The sequence below is a fragment of the Ceratotherium simum genome, chromosome 7 (genome assembly GCF_057802395.1).
Source record: "Ceratotherium simum simum isolate JZ-2026a chromosome 7, ASM5780239v1, whole genome shotgun sequence".
NCBI classification, from domain to species: domain Eukaryota; kingdom Metazoa; phylum Chordata; class Mammalia; order Perissodactyla; family Rhinocerotidae; genus Ceratotherium; species Ceratotherium simum.
The window spans coordinates 52,780,192-52,804,573 of NC_141906.1; the positions used below are offsets into that span (position 1 = coordinate 52,780,192).

Here is a 24,382-nt window from a genome sequence, read left to right on the forward strand (position 1 = left end):
AGACTGGGTCTTAGGACCAGGGTTAACCTAGCCATAAAATAAAGGCTACACTGAACCCACCCTAACAAAGATTACAAACAAGCCTCAGGAGGATTAAGCTGAACTACAAGTAAATTTGCTGCATGCCAGAACTAAATTCACCACTTGTAAGGACAAAAACAAAATTCAGGCACCTGACAATGTATAGCCTCTCATAAAAATTGCTGGAAATGTGAAGAAGCAAAAAAAAAAAAAAAAAAAAGAACTATAAATAGGAGAAAAATCAGTCAATAAATATGCACCCAGAAGTATCAGAGATGGTAGATTAACAAAAAAGTATTTTAAAACAGCTCTTATAAATATGTTCTGTTGTTTAAATGAAAACATCAACATAATCAAGGGAAAAATGGAAACTATTTTAAAAATGGAACTTTAAGAATGAAAATATATCATGACTTAAATGAAAAATTTACTTAATTGGCTTAATAGCAGGTTAGACAATGCAGAGGAAAAGACAAATGAACTTGAAGACAGAGCAATAGAAACTATATAAACTATAGTATATAGAGAGAAAAAAATTGAATTCTGCCTAAGAGATCTATGAAACAACATCTAGCATACAAGAAAGTTTAGTTCCAGAAGATAGGCATAGACAAAAAAAAAAATTTGCAAATTACAGCCAAAACTTATCACATTATTGAAAACATAACTATGCAGAGCCCCAAAGCTCAATGAAACACAAGCAAGATAAACACAAAGAAAAATACATCAAGGCACACCATAATCTAATTGCTGAAAAACAATGATAAAAGGAAAATATTAAAGAAATAGTCTGCCTAGGGTTATTTATGCAGTGAAAATATTCTTCAAACATGAAAGCGAAATAGAGACATTATCAAGCAAAAAAAAAAAAGGAAAAAAAAACCCTGAATAATTTGTTGTCATATACAGTACAATTAGAAATGTTAAAGGAACTTCTTTAGGCTGAAACAAAACTAATACTTTTGGAAAGTCCAATCCTCACAAAGGAATAAAGAGTAAAAAAAAATTTTTATATGTGAGTAAATATAAAATATATTTGCTCTTTTTAATTTCTAAAATTTCTAAAAAAAAAAAAAGTAAAAAAAATAAAAGTAATTGGCAACTGGCAAAAAAAAAATAATTTCTAAAATTTCTAATTTCCATTTTTTTCTCTAAAGAAAAATTATAACAATGTTTTGGAGGGTTTATAAAGTATGTAGAAATACTGTGTAGGATAAGAATAGCACGAAGGATGGGAAAGGAGACATGAGAGCATAGTTGTAAACCTTGGAATGACCATACACACATAAAAAGAAAAAAGGGCTGTAGCTGATAAACTAATAGAGGACTTCAGTGAAATTCTAAAAAAAAATTAATTAATAGAAAATAAGGCAATTAAAGAGGGCAAAAAAGGAACAAAGAACTGATGGGATAGAGAGAAAACTGATATTATAATGCTAGACTTAAACCCAACTACAGATAATTATGTTGAACGTAAATTCACAAAAACATACCAAAGGCAGACATTGCCAGACCGGATGATGAAGAAAGACCCTATAATCTTATTTGCAACAATTCCACTTTAAATGTGATATATATGTAACATACATGTATGGTAAAAACAAGAGGATAAAAAGAAAGATATACCACGCAAACACTAATCATAAGAAAGTTGAAGTGACTATTGTAATATCAGGCAAAGGATACTTTAGCTCAAGTAATGTTACCTAAGATAAAGATGGGCATTTCATAATAAGATTAATTTCTCAAGAAGACATTAGAAATCCCAAAAGCATATGCACCTAATAACAAAGCTTTCAAATATATGAAGCAAATTCTGATAGTACTTAAATGCGAAATTGACAAATTCACAATTACAGCTGGAGATTTTATGCTCTTCCCTAGTAATTGATCAGTTACAAGAACAGCAGGACAGGGGCTGGCCCAGTGGCATGGCGGTTAAGTGCACGCACTCCGCTTTGGTGGCCCGGGGTTCACGGGTTCGGATTCTGGGTGCGCACTGACGCACCGCTTGTCAAGCCATGCTGCGGCAGCGTCCCGTATAAAGTAGAGGAAGATGGGCACAGATGTTAGCCCTGGGCCAATCTTCCTCAGCAAAAAGAAGAGGATTGGCATCAGATGTTAGCTCAGGGCTAATCTTCCTCACCAAAAAAAGAAAAAAAGAAAAGAACAGCAGGACAGAAAATCAGTAAAGTAACATTCTTCTCCAGTAGTTTATTGATTATAACAACAAAAAAAACAGAAAATCAGTAAAGTAAAGAAGACTTGAACACAATTATTAACCGGCTTGACCTAATTGATATTTAAGGAACACTACAACCACCGACTACAGAATACACATTTTTTTTAATCTACACGTGGAATGTTCACAAAGATAAACCATATACTGGGCCATAAAACAAATATCACTTTTTACTAAAGGATTGAACATTTAGAAAGTATATTCTTTAATTACTAAAAAAAATAAGTTATACATCAATAACAAAGGGATACTTGAAAAATCACCAAATATTTGGAATTTCAAAACACAACTAAATAACCAGATCATCAAAGAAGAAGTAAGAAGGGAAATTAGAAAACATTTTGAACTGAATAATAATGAAAACACAACATGTGCGTAATGTAGTTAATTATTTAGATTGTTTAGATGTAAATTTATATATTTTAAAAAGGGAAACTTGAAAGTCAATGATCTAAATTTTTACCTTAAACAATGAGAAAAGTCAATCGATTTTAAGTCAAAGTAATAGAAGGAAAAAAAGATTAAATAGAAATCAATAAAATTGAATATGGACAGACAATCAGGAAAAAATGAAATCCAAAGCTGGTTTTTAAGAAAACATTAATAAAATTGATAAACATCAAAAAGAAGAGATAAAATTCAAATCATCAACATCAAGCATGAAAGAGTAAACATTACTATATTTCCATCCTAAAACATTAAAATGACAGGAAGGGAATGTTATTAACAGCATTTAATTTTACAACTAAGCCAAATAAACTCCTTAAAAGACAGAATTTCTGTAACTGGGACAAGAAAAAATAGAAAAATCTGAATTGTCCCATATTTATTAATGAAATTGAATTTGCAATTAAAAATATTCCCACTACAAAAACTTCAGACCAGGATAGCTTCACTGATGAATTCTGTCAAACACATAAGGAAGAAATAATACACTGTGACCAAGTGGGGTTTACCTCAGGAATGCAAAGTTGGTTTAACTTTTAAAAATCAATTAATGTAGGGGCCAGCCCTGTGCCCTGGTAGTTAAGTTCAGTGCACTCCGCTTCAGTGGCCTGGGTTCAGTTCCTGGGTGAGGACCTAAACCACTCATCGGTGGCCATGCTGTGGTGTCGACCCACATACAAAATAGAGGAAGACTGGCACACATGTTAGCTCAGGGCAAATCATTCTCACCAAAAGAAAAAAAAAATCAATTAATGTAATTTGTCACATGAATAAAATAAAAGAGAAGAATCTTACATTCATCTTAGTAAATGCAGGAAAGGCATATGATGGAGTTCAACATACATAATGAAATTCTCAATAATGTGGGCTTAGAGGGAAGCTTTCTCAGCTAGAAAAGAAAAAATCTACAAACAAAAAATATTCAACATCATACTAAATGGTAAAAACTGAAACATTTCTCTTTTTTTTTCCTCTCACCACTCCTGTTCAACATTTAACGGGGATCCTAGACAGTAAAATAAGGCATAAAAAAAATAAAATGCCTTAGAGATGGGAAAGGAAGAAATACAACTGACTCTGCAGATGCCATAGATGTATACGTATACCATCTTAAGAAATCTACAAAAAATTACTAAAATTAATATTTAGAGGTGAACTAAACAAAATATGCACAAGACCTGTACACTGAGAACTCATGTAATATTGCTGAGAGATATCAAAGAATAGCTAAATAAATGAAGAAATATACTATATGGATGGATGATAAGAATCAGTACTGTTCAGATGTCAGTTCACCCCAAATTGATGTATGAATTCAACATAATCCAGTCAAAGTCCCAAGAGGCTTTTATTTTTATAGAAATTAGCAAACTACCTCTAAAATTTACATTAAAATTCAGACATAGACTAGCCAAAACAATTTGGTAGAAAAAGAACAAACATTAATGATTTCAAGATTTTCTGTAAAGAAAATGAGGAATTAGCATAAGACAAGTTTACAGATTAATGGAACAGAAGAGAGTCCATAAATAGACCCACACATATAAGGTTAATTAGTTTGTCACCAAAATGCCAAGTAATTCAATGGGGATAAAGTAATATTTTGAACAAATAGTGTTGTAACATGTAGATATTCATGTTAAATAAAATTTGAAACATTGACAATACCAAGTATTTTCAAGAATGTAGAACAGCTGGAAATTTCGTACATTGCTGGTGGAAGTATAAAATTATATAATTACCATGGAAAATAGTTTGGCAGTTTTTTTATACAGTTAAACATTTACCTTAGCATATAACCCAGAAATTCTACTTCTAGTTACTTACCCAAGAGAAATAAAAATGTGTCCAAAACATTTTATATATGAATGTACAAAGCACTTTTATTCATAATAGCTTAAAACTGAAAACAAACAAAACGCCCAGTAGTCTACAGGTTACTGGATAAACAATTTGTGGCTTATCCATATATTAGAATACTACTCAACAATTAAAAGGAATGAACTATTGATACACACAACAACATAGATAAATCTTATAAATTTTATACTGAGAGAAATAAGCCAGACAAAAAAGACTACGAGCTATATGATTCAATTTACTTAACAGTCTAAAAAGGACAAAAGCAATCCTAAATTATGGAAGTCAGATTATTGATTGCCTGAGACAGGGGTGAGGGTGATGGGGAAGGGGCATGAGGAAACTTTTTGGGGTGAAAGAAACATTCTTTATTCCGATTAACCTAATTGGGGTGATGGTTACATAGGCAAATACATTTGTCAAGATTCTTCAAACTGTACACTTAAATGGACTCATTTTATTTTTTGTAAATTATATCTCAAAAAATGTTTATGTTAAAGTATTGCTATAGGGGGCCAGCCCGGTGGCCTAGCGATTAAGTTCGCATGCTCTGCTTAGTTGGCCCAGCGTTCACAGGTTTGGATCCCGGGTGTGGACCTATGCACCACTTATCAAGCCATGCTGTGGTAGCGTCCCATATAAAGCAGAGGAAGATGGGCACAGATGTTAGCCCGGGGCCAATCTTCCTCAGCAAAAAAGAGGAGGATTGACAACAGATGTTAGCTCAGGACTAATCTTCCTCAAAAAAAACAAAATATATATATATATTGCTATAAAAGTTTTGTACATATTCTTTGTGGACATGTGCAAGAGTTTCTCTGAGGATTGTAATTAGTGATTCTATTTCCTTCTGTTACATTAGTGATCTTCCAGATTGTAGAATATGTAATTATTCTCACTCATAAGTTGATTCCAATAGTTTTCCAAAGTGGTTGTACAATATAAAACCCCACTATCAATGTATAAGACTTCTTATTAATTAACATCCATGCCTACAATTAGTGTTATCAGATTTGTCAGCGTTGTATATTTCACCAATCTGTTAGGCATGAAATGGAATTTCATTGTGGTCTAAATTTGTAATTTCCTGATTATCAACAAGATCGAATGCACTTTCCTATGTTTCTTGATCATTTACGTTTCCTCTTTTGTCTTTTGCTCATTTTTATGAGTGGTTTTTCTTATAGATTTGTAGTTCTTTATTTAATCTATTAGTCTTTGTCAATTATTTGTGTGGCAAATAACTTCTCCCAGGTTGTATCTTTTAATGAAAATAAATTGTTAATATTAATACAGTCAAATGTAGCAATAATTTTTTATGGGTAGCAATGTTTTACATATTGTTTGAAAAATTAATCCTTCTGTGCAAGGACATAAAAACATTTTCCTATATATTTTTCTACAAGAGGTACCATCAACATTAACATCTATCCAGCAGATGGGAGGAAAGTGAAAATAAAGGATCGTGTGGAAGGTTTGGTACTTGGATGATATTTGGTACATCACTCTTTCCATATTCTATTGGCCAGAAATCGATCACATGCCCTTACCTAAGGGGTGCTGGAAAATGAGGTCTAATTATGTCCTTAGGAAGAAAGGGAAATGTGTTTTTTGAACACTTAGCCAGTCTATTCTTCTGAAGAACATTTCAATTCTTCCCACACATTGAATGCACTCACCCCCCATGCCTCTGCAAGAGAGACAAACCAAATCCCATCTGGTCTCTGCATCCGCTCAAGTCCAAGATTTCCAGATCTCCATCAGGTCCAGATATGGATCATCCCAATTCTGTAACATATGTACTTAAAAGATAAGTTGTGTGTTCTCCTACAATGGTGGAACAGGAATTGATTATCCACAGAAAAAAATATTCCATTCAGAAAAGAGAAAAATGGGAGACCCGAACTAGTCACCGCTCCATCACAAATACGAACTTCTCCTGCAAAGTCATGCATTGTAAAGCCCCTCTGCCGTGTGCGTGGCGTAAAGTGAAGGGGTTCTTTTTAGACACTGATATCACTCTTTGGAAGGAGGTTACTTGTCTACCTCTCAGTATCTTGGCTCCACTCTCTGACATTTTTCCTTTTTGTTTTACTCCATGGCCACATTTGAAATATGAGGAGTATTCTCTCGTTGGGGGCTGTACAGATTTTGTAGCTCAAATTCCTTTTGGTCTACGTTTGGAAGGCTAAAATTTATTTTAAGGCTTAAATACTCAGTTTTGTTGTTTTAAATTCAGACTCTTGGTTTCTTTGGCAATGCGATCATCTCAAAATCCAATTGGCTTCTGACCTATTTGCTTCTACTCAATTCCATGTACTAGTAACTTCATTCAAAGTTATTCCCTAGAAATAATTAAGTCCCCATGCCTCTTCTCAGTGTAATGGAAGCTACCTTGAGGCCATCAGTTTTGTTTGGGAAGACCAAAACCCTTAGCTTGGTCATGAAACTGATTTTTAATGGGCCCTTGTTACTTTATCTTTTTATTTTTATTTTTTATCATCTGGGATCTAGAAAAAGTTAGATTTTCCAAATGTATTGCATATTTATTGCCACAATAATGCTGCACAACAAACCACCCCAAAGCTTAGCAATTTAAATCAGCAATTATTTATTATTTATCACAAGACTGATTGGTTGTGTGGTTCTGCTGATTTGGCTCAGATTGCGCTGATCTCAGCTGAGCTAACTCCTAAATATGTCATCTGTAGGATCCATTGGAGGCTGGCTGGTCTGGAATGTCCTCAGCCTGGATGATATGGCTCTGTTCCACGTGATCCCTCATTCTCCAGCAGGCTAACTTCAACTTGTTCTCATGGCAAAGGCAGGGGTCCAAGAAGCCACAAATCCTCTTAAAGCTACGTTCTAATGGCCAAAGCAAGTCACAAGGCAACCCAGATTCAAAGCATTGGTTAACAGATTCTGTCTTCTAATGATAAGATCTACAAGGTTAGATGGCAAAGAATGTGGATATAGACAATGATGGAGAATTGAGGCCTTTTTTGCAATTAATCTGCTATACTGATCAAGGTCTCACGTTTTGCAGTCTTTCTGTTCTCCTTAATTCTGCTGACAATCTAGCCAATATTTTCTTGAGCTCATCTCTTTTTTTCTAATACTGTGATAATGAAGCTAGTGACAATCCCCACACCCTTTTAACATTCCAACTCCTTCACAATGCTCTGTTAGCATTTGGATTACCTTTCCAAGTTATCAAAAATGAAAATTTTATCAAATGTTTTGCCGCTGCATAACAGGGTCTTCATCCTCTCATTCTCCAGTGTCAGATTCTCACTCCTTTGGTCCCAACTGTTCCAAATATTTTATGATTTTTTATCGCAGTTATTCATTTCCATATACTGATTTCTATGTTAGTAAATTAATGCTAGCAGGTATAACAAATAAACCTTCAAAAATTAGGATCTTAGCAAGATAAATATTTATATCTCATTCATACAGTATCCAAAAAGATCATTATTTATTGGCATTGGTGAAGTAGTCGTTTAACACTTTACACAGTCATTTAAAGACCTAGTCTCTACGGTTCAACCCTGACTTCCAAATTTGCCCTCGGCATTGATATTCACCCTGCCAACAGAGAAACACTGAGTGGAAGAGTCACAGATTTCTTGAGACAATTCCACTACATTTCATGGCCAGAAATCAGCATCATGGTCATGCCTATTTGCATAGAAAAAGAGCAAATATGTGCCCAGGAGAAAATAGAAATAGATTTTAGGAAGAGCTAAGCTTCCCAGTCTTCGCTACACTCCCTATTTATTTGGAAAACTATATTTTCTTTTACTATTCTTTTAATGGTTTCCCTATTAATTTTACTATGCTTACTTAAAGTCTAAAGTTCATCAATATCTTAACCACCCTTCCTCAAAATAAAAGCACTTTCGGACATATTAATTCTATTCATTTCTCTTTAATTACATGCTCTTTTTGATCAGTATTATAATTCCGTCCCTTTTTATATGCCCACAGTGTTGTTGTTATTGTTGTTGTTATTATTATTATTTGTATAGTTTTTTTTTTATTACCATTCTTTTTGCATCTTAACTTTCCTTTCTGGAGGCATTTTTATTTTTCCTAAAGTGTGTATGTCCTTCAATGATAGTCTGTTGGTGATAAACTTGTTCAGTTTTTGTAGATCTGTTAAAATATTCATTTCCTTTTTACTCCTAAAAGACAATTTACTAGATACAAAACTCTAAGTTTATAGTTTTCTTTTTTGCCCCTCTACGCACGTTGAACATAACTATTCCAACATCTTCTGCTTCCGTTGTTGCTGTTGGAAAGCCAGTGAACATTCAAATCATTGTTCTTTTGTAGATGATCTGTCTCCCCTCTCTGACTACTCCTAATATATGTCATTAGTGTTCTGTGGTCTTAGCCATGCTTACCATATGTTATATTTCCTGTATTTGTGAATTCATGTCCTTCATCATTTTGGAAATTTTTATGTTATTTTCTCTTTAGATATTACATAGTCTCCTCTCTCTCTCTAGTCTCAATCTCTCTCTCTTTCTCTTTCTCAGTCACTCTCTCTCTTTTTTTCTTTCTCTATCTGGATCTTTGATTAGAATCAAGTTATACTCTCTAGGTTTATATAATATGTCTATTAACTAATGTCCATAATTCCATATGTTCTATCTCCTTGTCGATTGATGCGTCATTCTGTATAAGGAACTCTATCCATCACTTTTGGAAAATATTCTATTGAGCTATGTCTGATTTGATGTTTAATCCATTCATTACATTTTATATTTATATATTTATATTTTTATTTGTTAATTTCTATTTTATTTTTAATCTGCACACTTTTATACTTATATCTTCTTGTTCATTTTTTAATCAATGATCATTTTTATTCCAAACTTTATTGCTATTAACATTTCATATGAAATTATGTGTTTTCCTGTATTTCATAATTCCAAAATGGCTCAATAAGAATAATTATTATCAATTGGAAAAACAAAATTAAAAAGTCAAATTCTATGGTTAAAAGACAAATATTTGCAAATCGAGTCTAAAGTTACATCTAACCATTTACCATTTAGGGGAATCAGATCATAACAAAGGGACACACCACACACACACACACAAAAGAAAAAGTAAAAAAGAAGAGAATAATTAGGATAAAAGATTATTTAAAGTAAAAATATCACTACATTAGAAAGAGGATCATCTTATTTTGATAAAGATTAAAACTCTTAAAATGTATTAACTTTCATGAACATTTATTTGCAGAGAAAAAATTAATCAAAATGCATAATAATTTTTTTTAATTCAAGAAAATACTAGGAATAATGGTAATAGCGGGAAATTTAGCACACCTCTCTCAATCTGACAGATCAATTCAGACAAAAAATGAAAAGTCTATAGAGCAGTAATGTTCTACTATGCTCTGTGGAGTGGAGGGATAAACAGGTAAACTCTAGGACCCTTGTTCCTACTTCAAGCAGAGTGGCTTTGCTTTTATCTATTGAGTTTAAAAAAAATTAGTGCACAAATGTTTCATAGAAGACTTGATTTGATAAAAAGTTAAATTATGAAAGACAGTAAAATAATATCTGAGTTACAGGATTAAAAACTATCTAAAGGCTAATTTTTAAACTTTTATCACAAATAAAATTTACCTTTTCCCAATAGACATGTAACTTTCACAGAAATTGATCCCGTATTTAGCTACAAAGATTGATTCAACAAACAGTAATAAAAATCCAAAATGCTTATTTTAAAGACCAATAAAATAAATAAATCTCTGAAAAAGCTAATCATTTAAATATCATTGTAGCTAATATTTATTTGCCGTATATTTTGTTAAGTAATTTACAAAAATTTAGCTTACTTAATCCTCAAAGCAATATTATGAGAATCATTTATTCATTTATTTTGTAAACATTTATTAAGTACTAACTATGTGCCCAGCACTCTATGACATACTGCTGAGCAAGAGAAATGGTGTCACTGCCCTTAAGATACTGGCTTTTTGAAAGAACAAATAATTATCCCCATTTTACAGGTGGGAAAACCAAATTCACAGAACTTAGGTAACTTTCCCAAGGTCACATAGAATCTTTGTGTCCAAATTGTATTTGAAACTAAACTGGATTTCCTGAAGGCCCATGCTCCTAACTAACGTGCACTGCTAAAAAAAGTACAGAGAAAATAGAGAAAACATATATTCATATCATTGAAATTATAAAGAAGATACAAACATCATCATCATATCATTGCAAACATTTTTTTTTGGCCTGCTTGTTCTGTGCCAGGCACTTTAAATCATAGTGTTCACAATTAGTCTCTGAAATAGGTAGTAATATTTTCACCACGTTTTACATTTGCTAGAACTAAAGAAATAAGATGTTAAAGAATTATAGTTGCAGAGCTACTTGTATCCTCAGGAAGTCTGTTATTACAATGTGTGACCACTTAACGATTGAAAAATTTTTTAAAACTTTAAACAATTACTATTTATATAACTTACTGCTAAAACATTGAAATTATGGATGAAATAGTTGATTTGCTAGGGGAACATGAGTTGCCAAAATTGACTCAAGCAGAAATTTAAATATAATACAATTAAAGAAAATGGAAGTAATTGAAAAGACTGTCAAAACCTAACTCCATTGATGGTTGTATACCCAGGCAACTTTTTGTGAGAGTCCTATCATTGTTCTAAAGAATACATAATTTCTCTATTACTTAAGCTGATACAGAATAGGAGATGGGAATATTCTGGCATGTTTACAAAGCTGTCATCCATCACTATGAAAGCAAAGCTGTCAAGGCTAGCTTGCAAACAAACCAGCCACCGACTCACTAACAAATAAGAACAAATGCAAACCGACAACCTAATAAGCTACAATCTTACCTTTGAATTAAGATGCAAAAATTTTAAATAAAAAAATCACAAATCAATTCTCATACATATTAAAAGAATTATATGCCTTGCCAACGTAAGGATTATTCCAAAATGCAAGGTTCCGTCTTTTTGGATGTTGGATATATGTACCTAAAAAAACAAGCAGAAATTGTCAACTCTAATCCAGCAATCTCAATTCTCTTTTATTTCTAAGGAACAAATCAGAAAGGTGCTCAAAAATACACACTGAAAGGATAAAGAAGGTGTGGTATATATACACAATGAAATACGACTTAGCCATAAAAAAAGATGAAATCTTGCCATTTGCAACAACATGGATGGACCTTGAGGGTATTATGCTAAGCAAAATAAGTCAGACAGAGAAAGTCAAACACCATATGATTTCACTCATAAATGAAAGATAAAAACAACAACAACAAACAAACCCATAGATATAGAGATTAGATTGGTGATTACCAGAGAGAAAGGCACTGGGGGAGAGCAAATGGATGATAGGGCACATGGGTATGGTGATGGATGGTAATTAGTCTTTGGGTGGCCAACATGATACAGTCTACACAGAAATCGAAATACAATGATGTATACCTGAAATTTATATAATGTTATAAACCCAATATTACCGCAATAAAAAAATTTTTTTAAATACACAAGGTGTTTATCATAGCATTGTTTATAATAGTGTGCATTGCTATCACTCCTAAAAGGAAAATTAGTGGAAAAATATCCTACACTTAGCAATTGTAATCTGTGGTAGAATGTTACAGGAGATGTGAGTAAAATACACAAAGCACTTTGTTATTTAAAAGAAAAAAATCCCAGCACACTACACAAATAAGGAGAGACTTTTCTGAAGCAGAGGCATTTAGGACAGGTCTCAAAGGATTAGTAGGATTTTAACAGATATGATTGGAAACACACAGAGATGTGTTTCTGGGTCACGAGATGTGGAAGGAAGTAATGAGAAATCAAACTGAAAAAGTAGACTGGGTCCAGAAAATAAAGTGCATTAAATATAGATAGTAATAAATAAATCAGCGGAACAGAACTGAGAAGGCTGAAACAGATTCAAGGATGTGAGAACCAATTATAAGACAAAGACAACCTTCCAAATATTGTGGGAAAAGGAGTTTACTTTTAGTGATGCTGAAATAATTAGTTGCATTCTCTATCTCACACCAAAAATATGAATATAATCCAGATGGATTAAAGATCCAACTGTTTAAAAATAATTTAAAAAATTGCTACCAGAAATACTGAAGAAAATAGGGTCATAAACTTGGGTTTACAGAAAATTTTATAAACAAACAAAAATTCAGAAGTCATGAAGGAAACTGTAGATATGTTTGTTTCTCCCAAAAATGTTTATAAAATTATATCAAAGATGCCATCAAACACTAACAATACACTAAGAAAGAATTTTTCTGAGAAACAAAATCTTAATGGCTCTAATACAAAAAGAATTCTAAGAAATTAATTTAAACAATGCAAACAGGCAAAGAAAAAAGCAGAAAAATACAGAAGCAAACAATTCACAGAGAAGCAGATGAAAATAGCTAATAAAATTATGAAAAGATGTTAAATCTTCTTTGAGTTCAGAGAAATATTAATTAAAGTAGCAACAAAATGCCATTTCTTACCTTTCAGTACTGACAAAAATTAAACAGATTGATCACATAAAATAGTGGCGGCAAGAATATGGGGGAGCAGTCTCGTATATTACTGATAGGGGTGGAAACTGCTTCTATATTATTGAAAAACAATCGGGAAGTACTTATTAAAGTGAAAAATGTGCATGCTCTTTGATCCATCAATTCCGCTTTTGTAATGTCTGCTGCAGAAAATAAAAGCAATAGTATATGATACATGTGCAAGGTTGTTTACAGCAATATTGTTTCTGAGTGGCAAAAAAATGAGACTACTACGTTAATGTCTACCTGTAGGGGATGGTTAATGAAATTTTCATACATCTATACAATGGAATAATATGTAGCCGTTAACCAGAATATCAGGAGTTGATCTTGGATTTGATCTTTTAATAATAAAATACCAGGTATAGAAGCCGGCCCCATTGCATAGCGATTAAGTGCATGCGCTCCACTGCTGGTGGCCCAGGTTCGGATCCCAGGCACGCACAGATGCACCGCTTGTCAGGCCATGCTGTGGCGGTGTTCCACATAAAATGGAGGAAGATGGGCATGAATATTAGCTCAGGGCCAGTCTTGCGCAGCAAAAAGAGGAGGACTGGCATGGATGTTAGCTTAGGGTTGATCTTTCTCACAAAAAAAAAAAAAAAAAAAAATCAAGATATGAGACTTACATTGTTTTAAACAAAACAAAATTAAATCATTGTATGAGTATATATGTATGCATCATAGAGATGAGGTGCGAGATTGCATGCAAACTGTATTTTTGTTGCAGAAAGAAGATATTTGCAGGGGTGGGGGCAAAAAGAGTTCTTAATTCATTTAGTTCATGGCTCTTTTGTTCTACTCCTTGCAACAAACATACGTTACTTTTTGTAATTTCACCAAGTTACTTTTGCCATTTAAACAATCTTAGAAAGTTTTAAAAATAAAGTATAACGTATTAAAACGTATAAAATATTGTCTCTGAATTTTTTTCCTGAAATATGCAAGAAAGAGAAACTATCTTCCTTGTAATCTAACTAACTACTTACCAGACAATCTGCATGGAAAGTGAAGTATATCACCCAGCATATGGTTCTTAATTGTGATTACACTGTATTACACTCAGCCTATTAAGTGCTTAAATACCAGATAACAGAATCTATGTTCCTAATAGTGGAAATTGTATTAATGGTATTTTTGCTCCTTATTGTAGCCCAGTTCCAACAATCACATGGATGAAGGTTAATGGTTATATTCCTAGTAAGGCACGTCTGCGGAAATCTCAGGCAGTGCTGGAAATACCCAATGTGCAGCTGGACGATGCAGGCACATATGAGTGCAGAGCTGAAAACTCTCGTGGAAAAAATTCCTTTCGTGGACAATTACAAGTATACAGTAAGTGTTCTCAGCAAAGCATGATGCTCTAGTCCCAAAAGTCAAACTGAAAATGCAAATTAATTTGAACTAAATATTGTTTGTTAGGTACATAAAAACCAAGTAATAATTTATAATCATACTTCTTTTGCGTGGTAAATCATCATGTAAAATTACCCTACGCACAGAAATACTTTAAAGTAAAGATGAGCAGGGAATTATCAGGTTCTTTGAACAGCATAGAGAGTTGATATCCTAAAAAATGAGATCTTTTCCTGGCACCAAATCCATCCTCAGGTAAGTAAAAAATCTTGTAACCTTTGTTAACTTATTCTTGCCCTTAGCCTGAATCAGGAGTTGCAATCTATTGCCCGTGAACAGAATCCTGCCCGGCTGCCTTTTTTTTAATAAATAAAATTTTGTTGGAACACAACCACACCCATTTGTTTAATATTGTCTATGTCAGCTTTTGCACTGCTATGGCAGAATTAAGCAGTTGTGACAGAGATCAGCTGACTTGCAAAGCCTAAAATATTTGCTATCTGGCCCTCTACAGAAAAGCTTTGCTGACCCCTGGCCTAAATTAATATTGTATGATAAATAGCCTCTGCAGCCTGCAAGCGTTTATGTTGTCCCAAAATGCCAAAAAGCCAACCAGGTTGTGTGTAAGAATTGGGAAAATCTACTTCAAAAATATCTACAATCCCGTCTTTACTTCTAAAGATCACATATTGTATCTACTTTTCATATTTGCCTGTACAATACACATTATACATAATGGGTAAGTGATAATATTCTCATTTCCCAGATGAGGACACTAAAAAAGAGAGGAATACAGGGCCAGCCCCGTGGCTTAGCGGTTAAGTGCGCGCGCTCTGCTGCTGGTGGCCCGGGTTCGGATCCTGGGCGCGCATTGACGCGCCGCTTCTCCGGCCATGCTGAGGCCGCGTCCCACATACAGCAACTAGAAGGATGTGCAGCTATGACATACAACTATCTACTGGGGCTTTGGGAGAAAAAAGGAGGAGGATTGGCAATAGATGTTAGCTCAGAGCCAGTCTTCCTCAGCAAAAAGAGGAGGATTAGCATGGATGTTAGCTCAGGGCTGATCTCCCTCACAAAAAAAAAAAAAAAAGAGAGAGGAATGCAATAATCCAGAGTATTGATATAAGCAAATACGGATGCTGCCAATGTGAAATTATCCAAATTGCATATTCTGCTGAATTTGCCTAGCAACTACCACTGTCGCTGTATCTCAAGGTCAGTTCTCCTAAAAAGCTTAATGTCCTTCACAGGGACTCTTAAAGAGTATTTGAAATATTAATATCTGAATTCAACCTGTTTTTCTTTCTTTATCTCTAACTCCTTTAGGAATTCAGCACTACAGCCAAAATGACTATGCCATGCACATTTTATTCATCCATTCATTGATTCAATTACTGTTTATTAAGTACCTATTACTGCTCTATATGCTAGCAATAGATCTTTGAAGGAACTTGTGGTCTATTGGATTAGATGAAAAGCAAATGAAAAGCAAACCCCACATTAGAGTGGAGCATGCTGTCTGCTGTGATAATGGCATATGTGAAGGATGATAGGAGCACAGTCTACTGCACTCTACTGGAATGATTCAGGGGAAATTTTCCAGAGGATTTGTACCGTAAATGCTACACAGGGGAAAGCATCCTGGAAGAAAGAGACATAAAGTCATTTAGAAGTTAAGACTGAAGCACCAGCAGTGGTTTGCTTATTTTTAGGCCATAGATATTATATTTGGATGAAATCCACAAAGCAAACTGTTCAGTTCCTTACATCATTAAGTCAATTCTTTAGCCATAGAAAAAAATTGTCGCTTCTGTACCCCAATGAACAATGATTAACATTCAGATACATTATGTCAGTTTATCCTCACAGCAACAGTGTGAAGTATTACTAGTCCCTCTTTACAGATAAAAATCTCATACTGAAAGACAAGTGTTCAACCAGAACTTTGCTATTGAAAACCACAAAAAATGCAAGGAGTGCCTGTTACTCTTAAGGCTATTTGGGAAAAGTCCCAAATCTCTCTGTGTCATGAAGAATGGCCCACACCTAAATAAGAATTAGATTTACAGTCTGGGACAGAAGCTCCTATGTGGCACTACTCTACTCGCCCCCCTCTTCACCCCAGCTACTTGATTCATAGGCAGTAATGATTGTTGCCACAGAAGTAGAAAAAAATTGCTTTCACTCCATATTACTGGTATACCTTCTGGTGAGAGGGTATGTTACTGGACTGTGGGCTCCCCTTGTCATGCACAAGTAGATGTACACTGTAGGCCAGCTGGGTAAGGACAAAGCTGACTGAAGCTTGCATCACTTTGAATACAAAGTAATCAAGATTATTGACTAGAAAAAAAACAAAAAACTGGGCCAGCTAGCTACTTTGGCACATACGTCTGACAGTTTGGGAAGGTATCTTGGGAGGATGTGGCCTTTCACTGCACCCCATGATTAGGCTGGTTTCTTGCCCTGCTCTTGATTTGCCCTGGATGGTTCCAGTTTATGTCTGTTGCACTTGGGCAAATATGAACAGTGTCCTATTTTACTTCCAGAAGTATCTTGGTTGTTACATATGTTACATACATATCTTGGTTGTGACATATTTTACTTCCAGAAGTATCTTGATTATTACATCACTCAACTTTTTAACTTTTAAAATTGCTGTGTTTGACCTGAGAGCTTTCCTCCTCACCCTTCAAATTCCGTAAAATGTAGAAAGAATCTTTGTTAACATTTCTGCCTGACTATCAGTAGATACAGAATAGCATGATGCATGAAGGTTTCACTGTATCTGTGGTATGTATGGAGAATCTTCTTCTCTCAGTGGAAAGAATTCCTGTTGGAAGTCTGTAACCTGAGCTTTACCTGTTGGAACAAGTAGAGGATGACACTTTTTATCCAAATGGTCAATATTCAGAGAACATTGAAAACATAAAGTCTTTCCTGTGGCTCATTTTCTTCTTGGAAGTGTAATTATGGAAATGTTTTACATGTTCAGTTGTTAGACTCAAAAGATGAACCACGTTTCTAAGACAACCTTTCTAGTCTCATTTTTTGTCAAATTATTATGAAATGAATGCTAATATACAGGCATACCTTGGAGATATTGTAGGCTAAGTTCCACACCACCACAACAAAGCAAATATCACAATCGAGTAAGTCACATGAATTTTTTTGTTTCCCAGTGCATATAAAAGTTATGCTTACACTATACTGTAGTCTATTAAGTGTGCAGTAGCATTATGTCTAGAAAAACAATGTACATACCTTAATTAAAAAATCCTTTATTGCTAAAAAATGCTAACCATCATCTGGGCCTTCAGCGAGTCAGAATCTTTTTGCCGGTGGAGGGTCTTGCCTCTATGTTGATGACTGCTGACTGCTCAGGGTGGTGGTTGCTGAAAGTTAGGGTGCCTGTGGAAATTTCCTAAAATAAGACAACAATGAAGTTTGCCACATCGATTGACTCTTGCTTTCATGAACAATTCTCTGTAGCATGTGATCCTATTTGATAGCATTTTACACAGTGTAGAACTTCTTTCAAAATTGGAGTCTATTCTATCAAACCCTGCCACTGCTTTATCAACTAAGTTTATGTAATAATCTAAATCCTTTGTTGTCATTTCAACATTCTTCACAGTATCTTCACCAGGAATAGATTCCATCTCACGAAACCACTTTCTTTGCTCATCCATACTAAGCAGCTCCTCATACATTAAAGTTTTATCATGAAATTGCAGCAACTCAGTCACATACATATTCAGGCTCTACTTCTAATTCTAGTTCTCTTGCTTTTTCCACCACATCTGCAGTTATTTCCTCCACTGAAGTCTTGAAACCCTCAAAGTCATCCATGAGGAATGAAATCAACTTCTTCCAAATTCCTGTTAATGTTGATATTTTGACCTCTTCCCATGAATCACCAATGTTCTTAATGGCATCTAGAATGGTGAATTCTTCACAGAAGGTTTTCAAATTACTATGCTCAGACCCATCAGAGGAATCACTATCTATGGCAGCTATAGCCTTGCAAAATGTATTACTTAAATAATAATACTTGAAAGTTGAAATTACACCTTGACCCATGGGCTGCAGAATGGATGTTATGTTAGCAGGCATGAAAACAACATTAATCTTGTTGTACATCTCCATCAGAGCTCGTGAGTGACCAGAGGAATTGTCAAGGAGCAGTAATATTTTGAAAAGAATCTTTTTTTCTGAGCAATAGGTCTCAATAGTGGGCTTAAAATATTCAGTAAACCATGTTGTAAACAGATGTACTGTCACCCAAGATTTGTTACCCCATTTATAGAACACAGGCAGAGTAGATTTAGCATAATTCTTAAGGGTACTAGAATTTTCAAAATGATAAATGATCATTGGTTTCAACTTAAAGTCGGCAGCTGCATTAGCCCCTAACAAGAGAGTCAGCCTGTCCTTTGAAGCTAAGAAGCCAGGCATTGTCTTCTCCTCTCTAGCTATGAAAGTCTTAGATGGCATCTTCTTCCAATATAAGGCTGTTTCATCTACATTGAAAAATCTGCTCTTTAGTGTAGCCACTGTTATTAATCTCAGCCAGATCTTCTGGATAACTTGCTGCAGCTTCTACATCAGCCCTTTCTGCTTTACCTTGCACTTTTAAGTTAAGGAGATGGCTTCTTTCCTTAAACCTCATGAAACAACCTTTACTAGCTTCAGACTTTTCTTCTGTAGCTCCTTCACCTCTCTCAGCTTTCACAGAACGGAAGAGTTAGGGCCTTGCTCTGGATTAGGCTTTGGCTTAAGGGAATGTTGTGGCTGGTTTGATCTTCTATCCAGACCTCTAAAACTTTCTCTGTATCAATAATAAGGCTGTTTCACTTTCTTATCATTTGTGTGTTGACTGGAGTAGCACATTTAATTTCCTTCAAGAACTTTTCTTTTGCATTCACAACTTGGCTAACTGTTTGGTACAAGAGGCCTAGCTTTCAGCCTATGTCAGCTTTCAACATACCTTCCTCACTAAGCTTAATCATTTCTAATTTTTAATTTAAAATGAGAGACGTTTGAGTCTTCCTTTGACTTGAACACTTAGAGGCCATTGTAAGGTTATTAACTGGCCTACTTTCAATATCATTGTGTCTCAGGGAATAGGGAGGCCTGAGGAGAGGGAGAGAGATGGGGGAACAACTAGTCAGTGGAACAGTCAGAACGCACACATTTATTGATGAAGTTCACCGTTTTATATGGACTCAGTTTGTGGTGCCCCAAAACAATTAAAATAGTAACATCAAAGATGATTGATCACAGAAAGCCACAGCAAATATAATAATAATGAAAACATTTTAAATATTGCAAGAATTACCAAGATGTGACACAGAGACATGAAGTGAGCAAATGCTGTTGGAAAAATGGAGCCAATAGACTTGCTCGATGCAGGATTGCCATAAACCTTCAGTTTGTAAAAAACATACTATGTGAGAAGTGCAATAAAGTGAAGCACAATAAAACTGTGGGTGATAGGCATAAATTTAAGCCACATATTTTATTTTTTATAACTCAGAATGTATTGTAAACATAATACAACAAATGATACAACATAAATAAAGAGGTCCATGGGAGTTAAATAAGTAAAAATTAAAGTAAACTTACATGTCTAATATAACATAAACAAATAGATTTGAAAAATAGTACTCCTAAAAAGGAAAAAAATTTAAACTAGCCAAAAATTAAGACAGAAAATTTTGGTAATATTTTGAACCTCATATTAAACTGTATAATTATTCTATTGAATATGCCTTTTGTTTATAATATAGAATAGTTTTATAGGTGAAATAATTTCTTTGATTATTTCATATTATTTTTATATTTATTATTATTTCTAATTATTATTTCCCTCTAGTTTTTGATGATTAATCCAAAAACCTTGTTTTAACTAGTTACACAAAATTTTTAATCTTTATATTTCCAATGTAAGTCAAATCTTGCTTGTTAAAGTTCCCTATCAAAAAGAAAAGAAAGAATGAAAGAAGGAGAAAACAAAAATAAGAAAGAATGGAGAAGGGAAGGAGGAAGAAGGAAGCCAAATAATTTTAAACACTTTTATGTATAATAGGGGGTATTTTGTGTACAAAAAAATCTTATTGTATAAAGATGTGTGATCTATGAGTTTAAATATATATCATGTGCCCCACCATCTAGCAATTTGTCACCCTGTGAAGTAAGGGCACTGTCACTATGATCGCTGAATAGTTTATATTTACAACTTAGACTAGAAATATATCAGTATTAAAATATACGTGTAACCAAGATGCTTAAAAGAAAATTACATTTCATTGTACTAAATATCCAATAAGGAATACAGTTTTCTTTTCAGTGCAGTGTAGTATTACAGATTTCCTTATCTTTGTAAAATCTCTGGACAGTATCCTCATTAATTTTAATGGCTTCCAAAGTCTGCAGTTTGAGTATGAGCTCTTTCAAGACAATTTTTTTGCTTTGTTGTTTTTCCTATTTTTCCAGCACTAAGAATTATGTTCAGCATGCAGTTGATAATTTTTATTTTAACTCTATACTGTTATAAAGATTCATGCTTATGTATGCACACCGTTCTTCAAAGCACACTGTAAAGAGTAGATGAAAGTCAGGAGAGACTAAAGGGAATGAATAGTTGCCAAGAGCTTATGTTTTAGACACTACTGTACTACTAGGTGATTTACATATATTAACTCACAATAACCCATAGGAATTAGTGTTCCCACTTGACAGATGGGGAAACTAAGGCCTAGAAAAGTTAAGAAGCTTGTTACTGAACGTCTCATTAATCATAAGCAGTAGAACCAGATTCCAACTTAGAACTGGCTATGACACCAAAATTCTATCTCAAACTATAGGATACTACCTCTCAGTAAAATATTGAGGACCTGAGCTAAGGCATGGGATGAGAATGGGATGAAGAGTAGTTAATTCCTATTTACTCATCTTTTATTATGTTAGAGAAAACTGTTTGATACATTAAAATCCTTGCCATTAGTTCTTACTCGCTATTTTTCTTTTCTTCAAAGCTGTTTTTCTATATCGGGCACGATTTTTAAAGATGTTTTAGCTACTAAAATATAGTAAAGCTTTCCTATAGGAAATAATATAAAATTTTGGATTCCTGATTAATAATTTCATACACAAAGAAAATTTTTTCAATCCTATTTATTTGGAGAAAATTTCTAGCCTTAAGTTCTATTGTTATGAAAATGGTACCATGTATACATTCACAGTTGATAGAACATGAAGTTCAAGTTAACGCCTGGGCAATGGATTGAGGGGGGAAAGTAACCAACATTTGTTGTATGCAATCATCATAGTAGCCCATTGAAATAGGAATTACCATCTACAGCTTGCAGATGAGACTCATTAAAGTTAAATAACTCATTCCTGATCGTATATTAGAACAAGGTCATGGTAGCCCTGGGATTTGAACCTACATTTACCCCCAACTTTATAATCTTTCCAATATACCATGTTGCCTTTCACTAGCCCACAGCTGAGAGTCCTAATATTGAAAATGATGTATGTGGATAAAATATGTTGACTCTGCAACACTTAAGAGTACAGGAGTAACGAAGGAGGCTAATAATAATTAGCATTTGTCAATAGAGATTTTCAGAATTTCTAATGACAAGAGAAAATAGGCAAGAGTTTCCTTATGCACATCTGTTTAGTGTTTTAAAAAATGTAACCTGGAGACTGATCTGAAGCTCAAGTGTATTACATAAGTAGTTGCCATTATACAGTGCATCTGGTGAGAGCCTAACAGCTTCTGGGCTTAAAGTGCCATATGTCGTTCAAATTTTTTACACCCTACACTAGGTAGCCTGACAAAAGCTAGATAAAAGAAGTGGCTAGCTATTTTTTTAAAATTCTGGAGCTAGTGTAATAGGCCATTTTTATTTGTAGAATTGTTGGTGGAGTGAATTTAAGTAATATTTTAATTGCATGTCTGTCTTATTCCTAGATTTTGAGCTAATAGCAAACAAACATTGTGGCATATTTATCTTTGTATTCTCAGTACTAAGCATTGTGCCAATAGTGGTGCCAATAAATATTTGAAGATGAAAAGAAAGCAGGAATTATTTCTTTTTAATTTTGTCAATTGTTGATTCCTATGACAAATTCATTTTGGAATCAGGACTCTAAATTAGGCCAGTTTTATAGAGTAATCCAAACGATGTTTGAATAAGCATTATTTTGGTTTCTAGTTTTTTTCTTTTCTAGATGATGCAATCTGCTTTTATTTCAATAGTTCTTTCTTTCTAATTTTTCATTTTAGTAACTTTTTAAGATCTCTTTTCAATTTCTTTTTAACTCCCACAAGCTGCATATCACAGCACCAGTTGTGATACGTTAAGAGACATATCAAATCTAACTAACCAATATCCTGTAATCAACTATTATATGTGGGTCAGTGTTGTGTCTAAAGTAAATATATATGTCAAGTCAACTCTGCCCTTGATGATCTCGCTATCTAGCTGGAGTGTCATACCATAAACAACTAAAAAATTCAATAACAGTTTAAGTCAGCAACAGAAGAAAGGTAACAACTACTATGTGACTATTTTCCAAGTGAATAAGAACTATGTGTGTCCAGTGAAGGTGCAGATGACACCCTTTTAAGGTGAGGATTAACAAACCTATACAATTTAGGCTAAACCTTTAATTATGAGTAGAATTAAAAGATACAGAGAAGAGAAATAGGACATTCCACATGGATTGAACAATTTGAAGAAGATGCAGGGTGAGCTTGAGAGACAGCAAGCCCGTGTACTTGGATTACAGGGGTCATGCATGAGATGAAGTAGTCTGGCAAAGTAGAGAAGGAAAGTTTACAGAAAGCCCAAATGAGAAAGTAGAGTTTAATATTGCTTTTGTATCTCACCATTTCTATCAGTATTTTTAGCATATGTGATGTGTAACTACAAAGAGACTGATTTCAGAAGCTAGGCACAAAAATCAGGATCAATATTTGAAGCTCATCAAGGTTAAGATTTTTGAATGATAGCTACTAGGCTTGAAGTTGAATCACAGAGTGTATTCATAGTTCTGCAAATCCTGACTATGCCAAGATAAGTCTCCTTAAAGACCAGACTGGATATATATATATATATATCTTCAGTATATGTATATATTGGCTGGAAGGCCAATGAGCTAGTAAAAACAAAATTCCCATTTAGAAACAAGGAGAAGGTAAAACACACTAGGAATACAGCAAATGCTTCCAATTCGTTTTTGAATCTGCCAGAGTGGGATGGGAGAAATGTGTGCTCCCTGGAGTCAGAAATATCTGACTTTGAAAGTGGTTTCTATCCCTTAATAACTGTGTGATCTTGGGTAAATTTCTTCAACATCTCCAAGCCTAAGTTTCCTGATTCATAAAATGAAATCTGTTTGTTTTCAAGATCATTGTTACAGGGATCAGTTGATAATATAGCTCAGTGTCTAGGACTAGCTTTTAATAAATGAGCGCTCTTTCTCTCTTGCTCTTTCTCCTCCCTTCTGAACTGGCTTAGGTTTGGACATCTGCTGTCACTTCAAACCCACTATTCTCATATTCCTGTGCAGTTTCCTTCCGCACATTTTCTTTCCTTTCTTATGCTACCCTTTCCTGTGACATTGACTTTAAACCTCCTCTACCATGGCATAAACTCCTTAAATGTAGGCCATAGGTGTTCCTGTACCCCTAAGAGCCTCTAAGATTGAGCAAGGACAAATAGTATGAGGTGAATGAATCAATGATCAAAGTCCTCACTAGCACAAAGTAAAATATTTTATAGTTTTGTGCCAAAAAAGTTGCTAGAGAGAAATTATCAATTCAGTTCAATATTTTTTTGTATTTATTGCTTC

The 24,382-nt window shown here is 34.1% G+C and overlaps 1 protein-coding gene across 5 annotated transcripts in view; it reads left to right on the forward strand.

The window, feature by feature from the left end:
* The window catches only part of CNTN5 (contactin 5), an 824,990-nt gene that overhangs the window by 557,185 nt on the left and 243,423 nt on the right, over positions 1-24,382 (forward strand). For all 5 annotated transcript variants that reach the window (XM_087433624.1, XM_087433627.1, XM_087433626.1 and 2 more), the window contains one exon: positions 14,307-14,488. In XM_087433624.1, the coding sequence (XP_087289750.1) occupies positions 14,307-14,488 (182 nt within the window). The remainder of the gene's footprint in view (positions 1-14,306; positions 14,489-24,382) is intronic.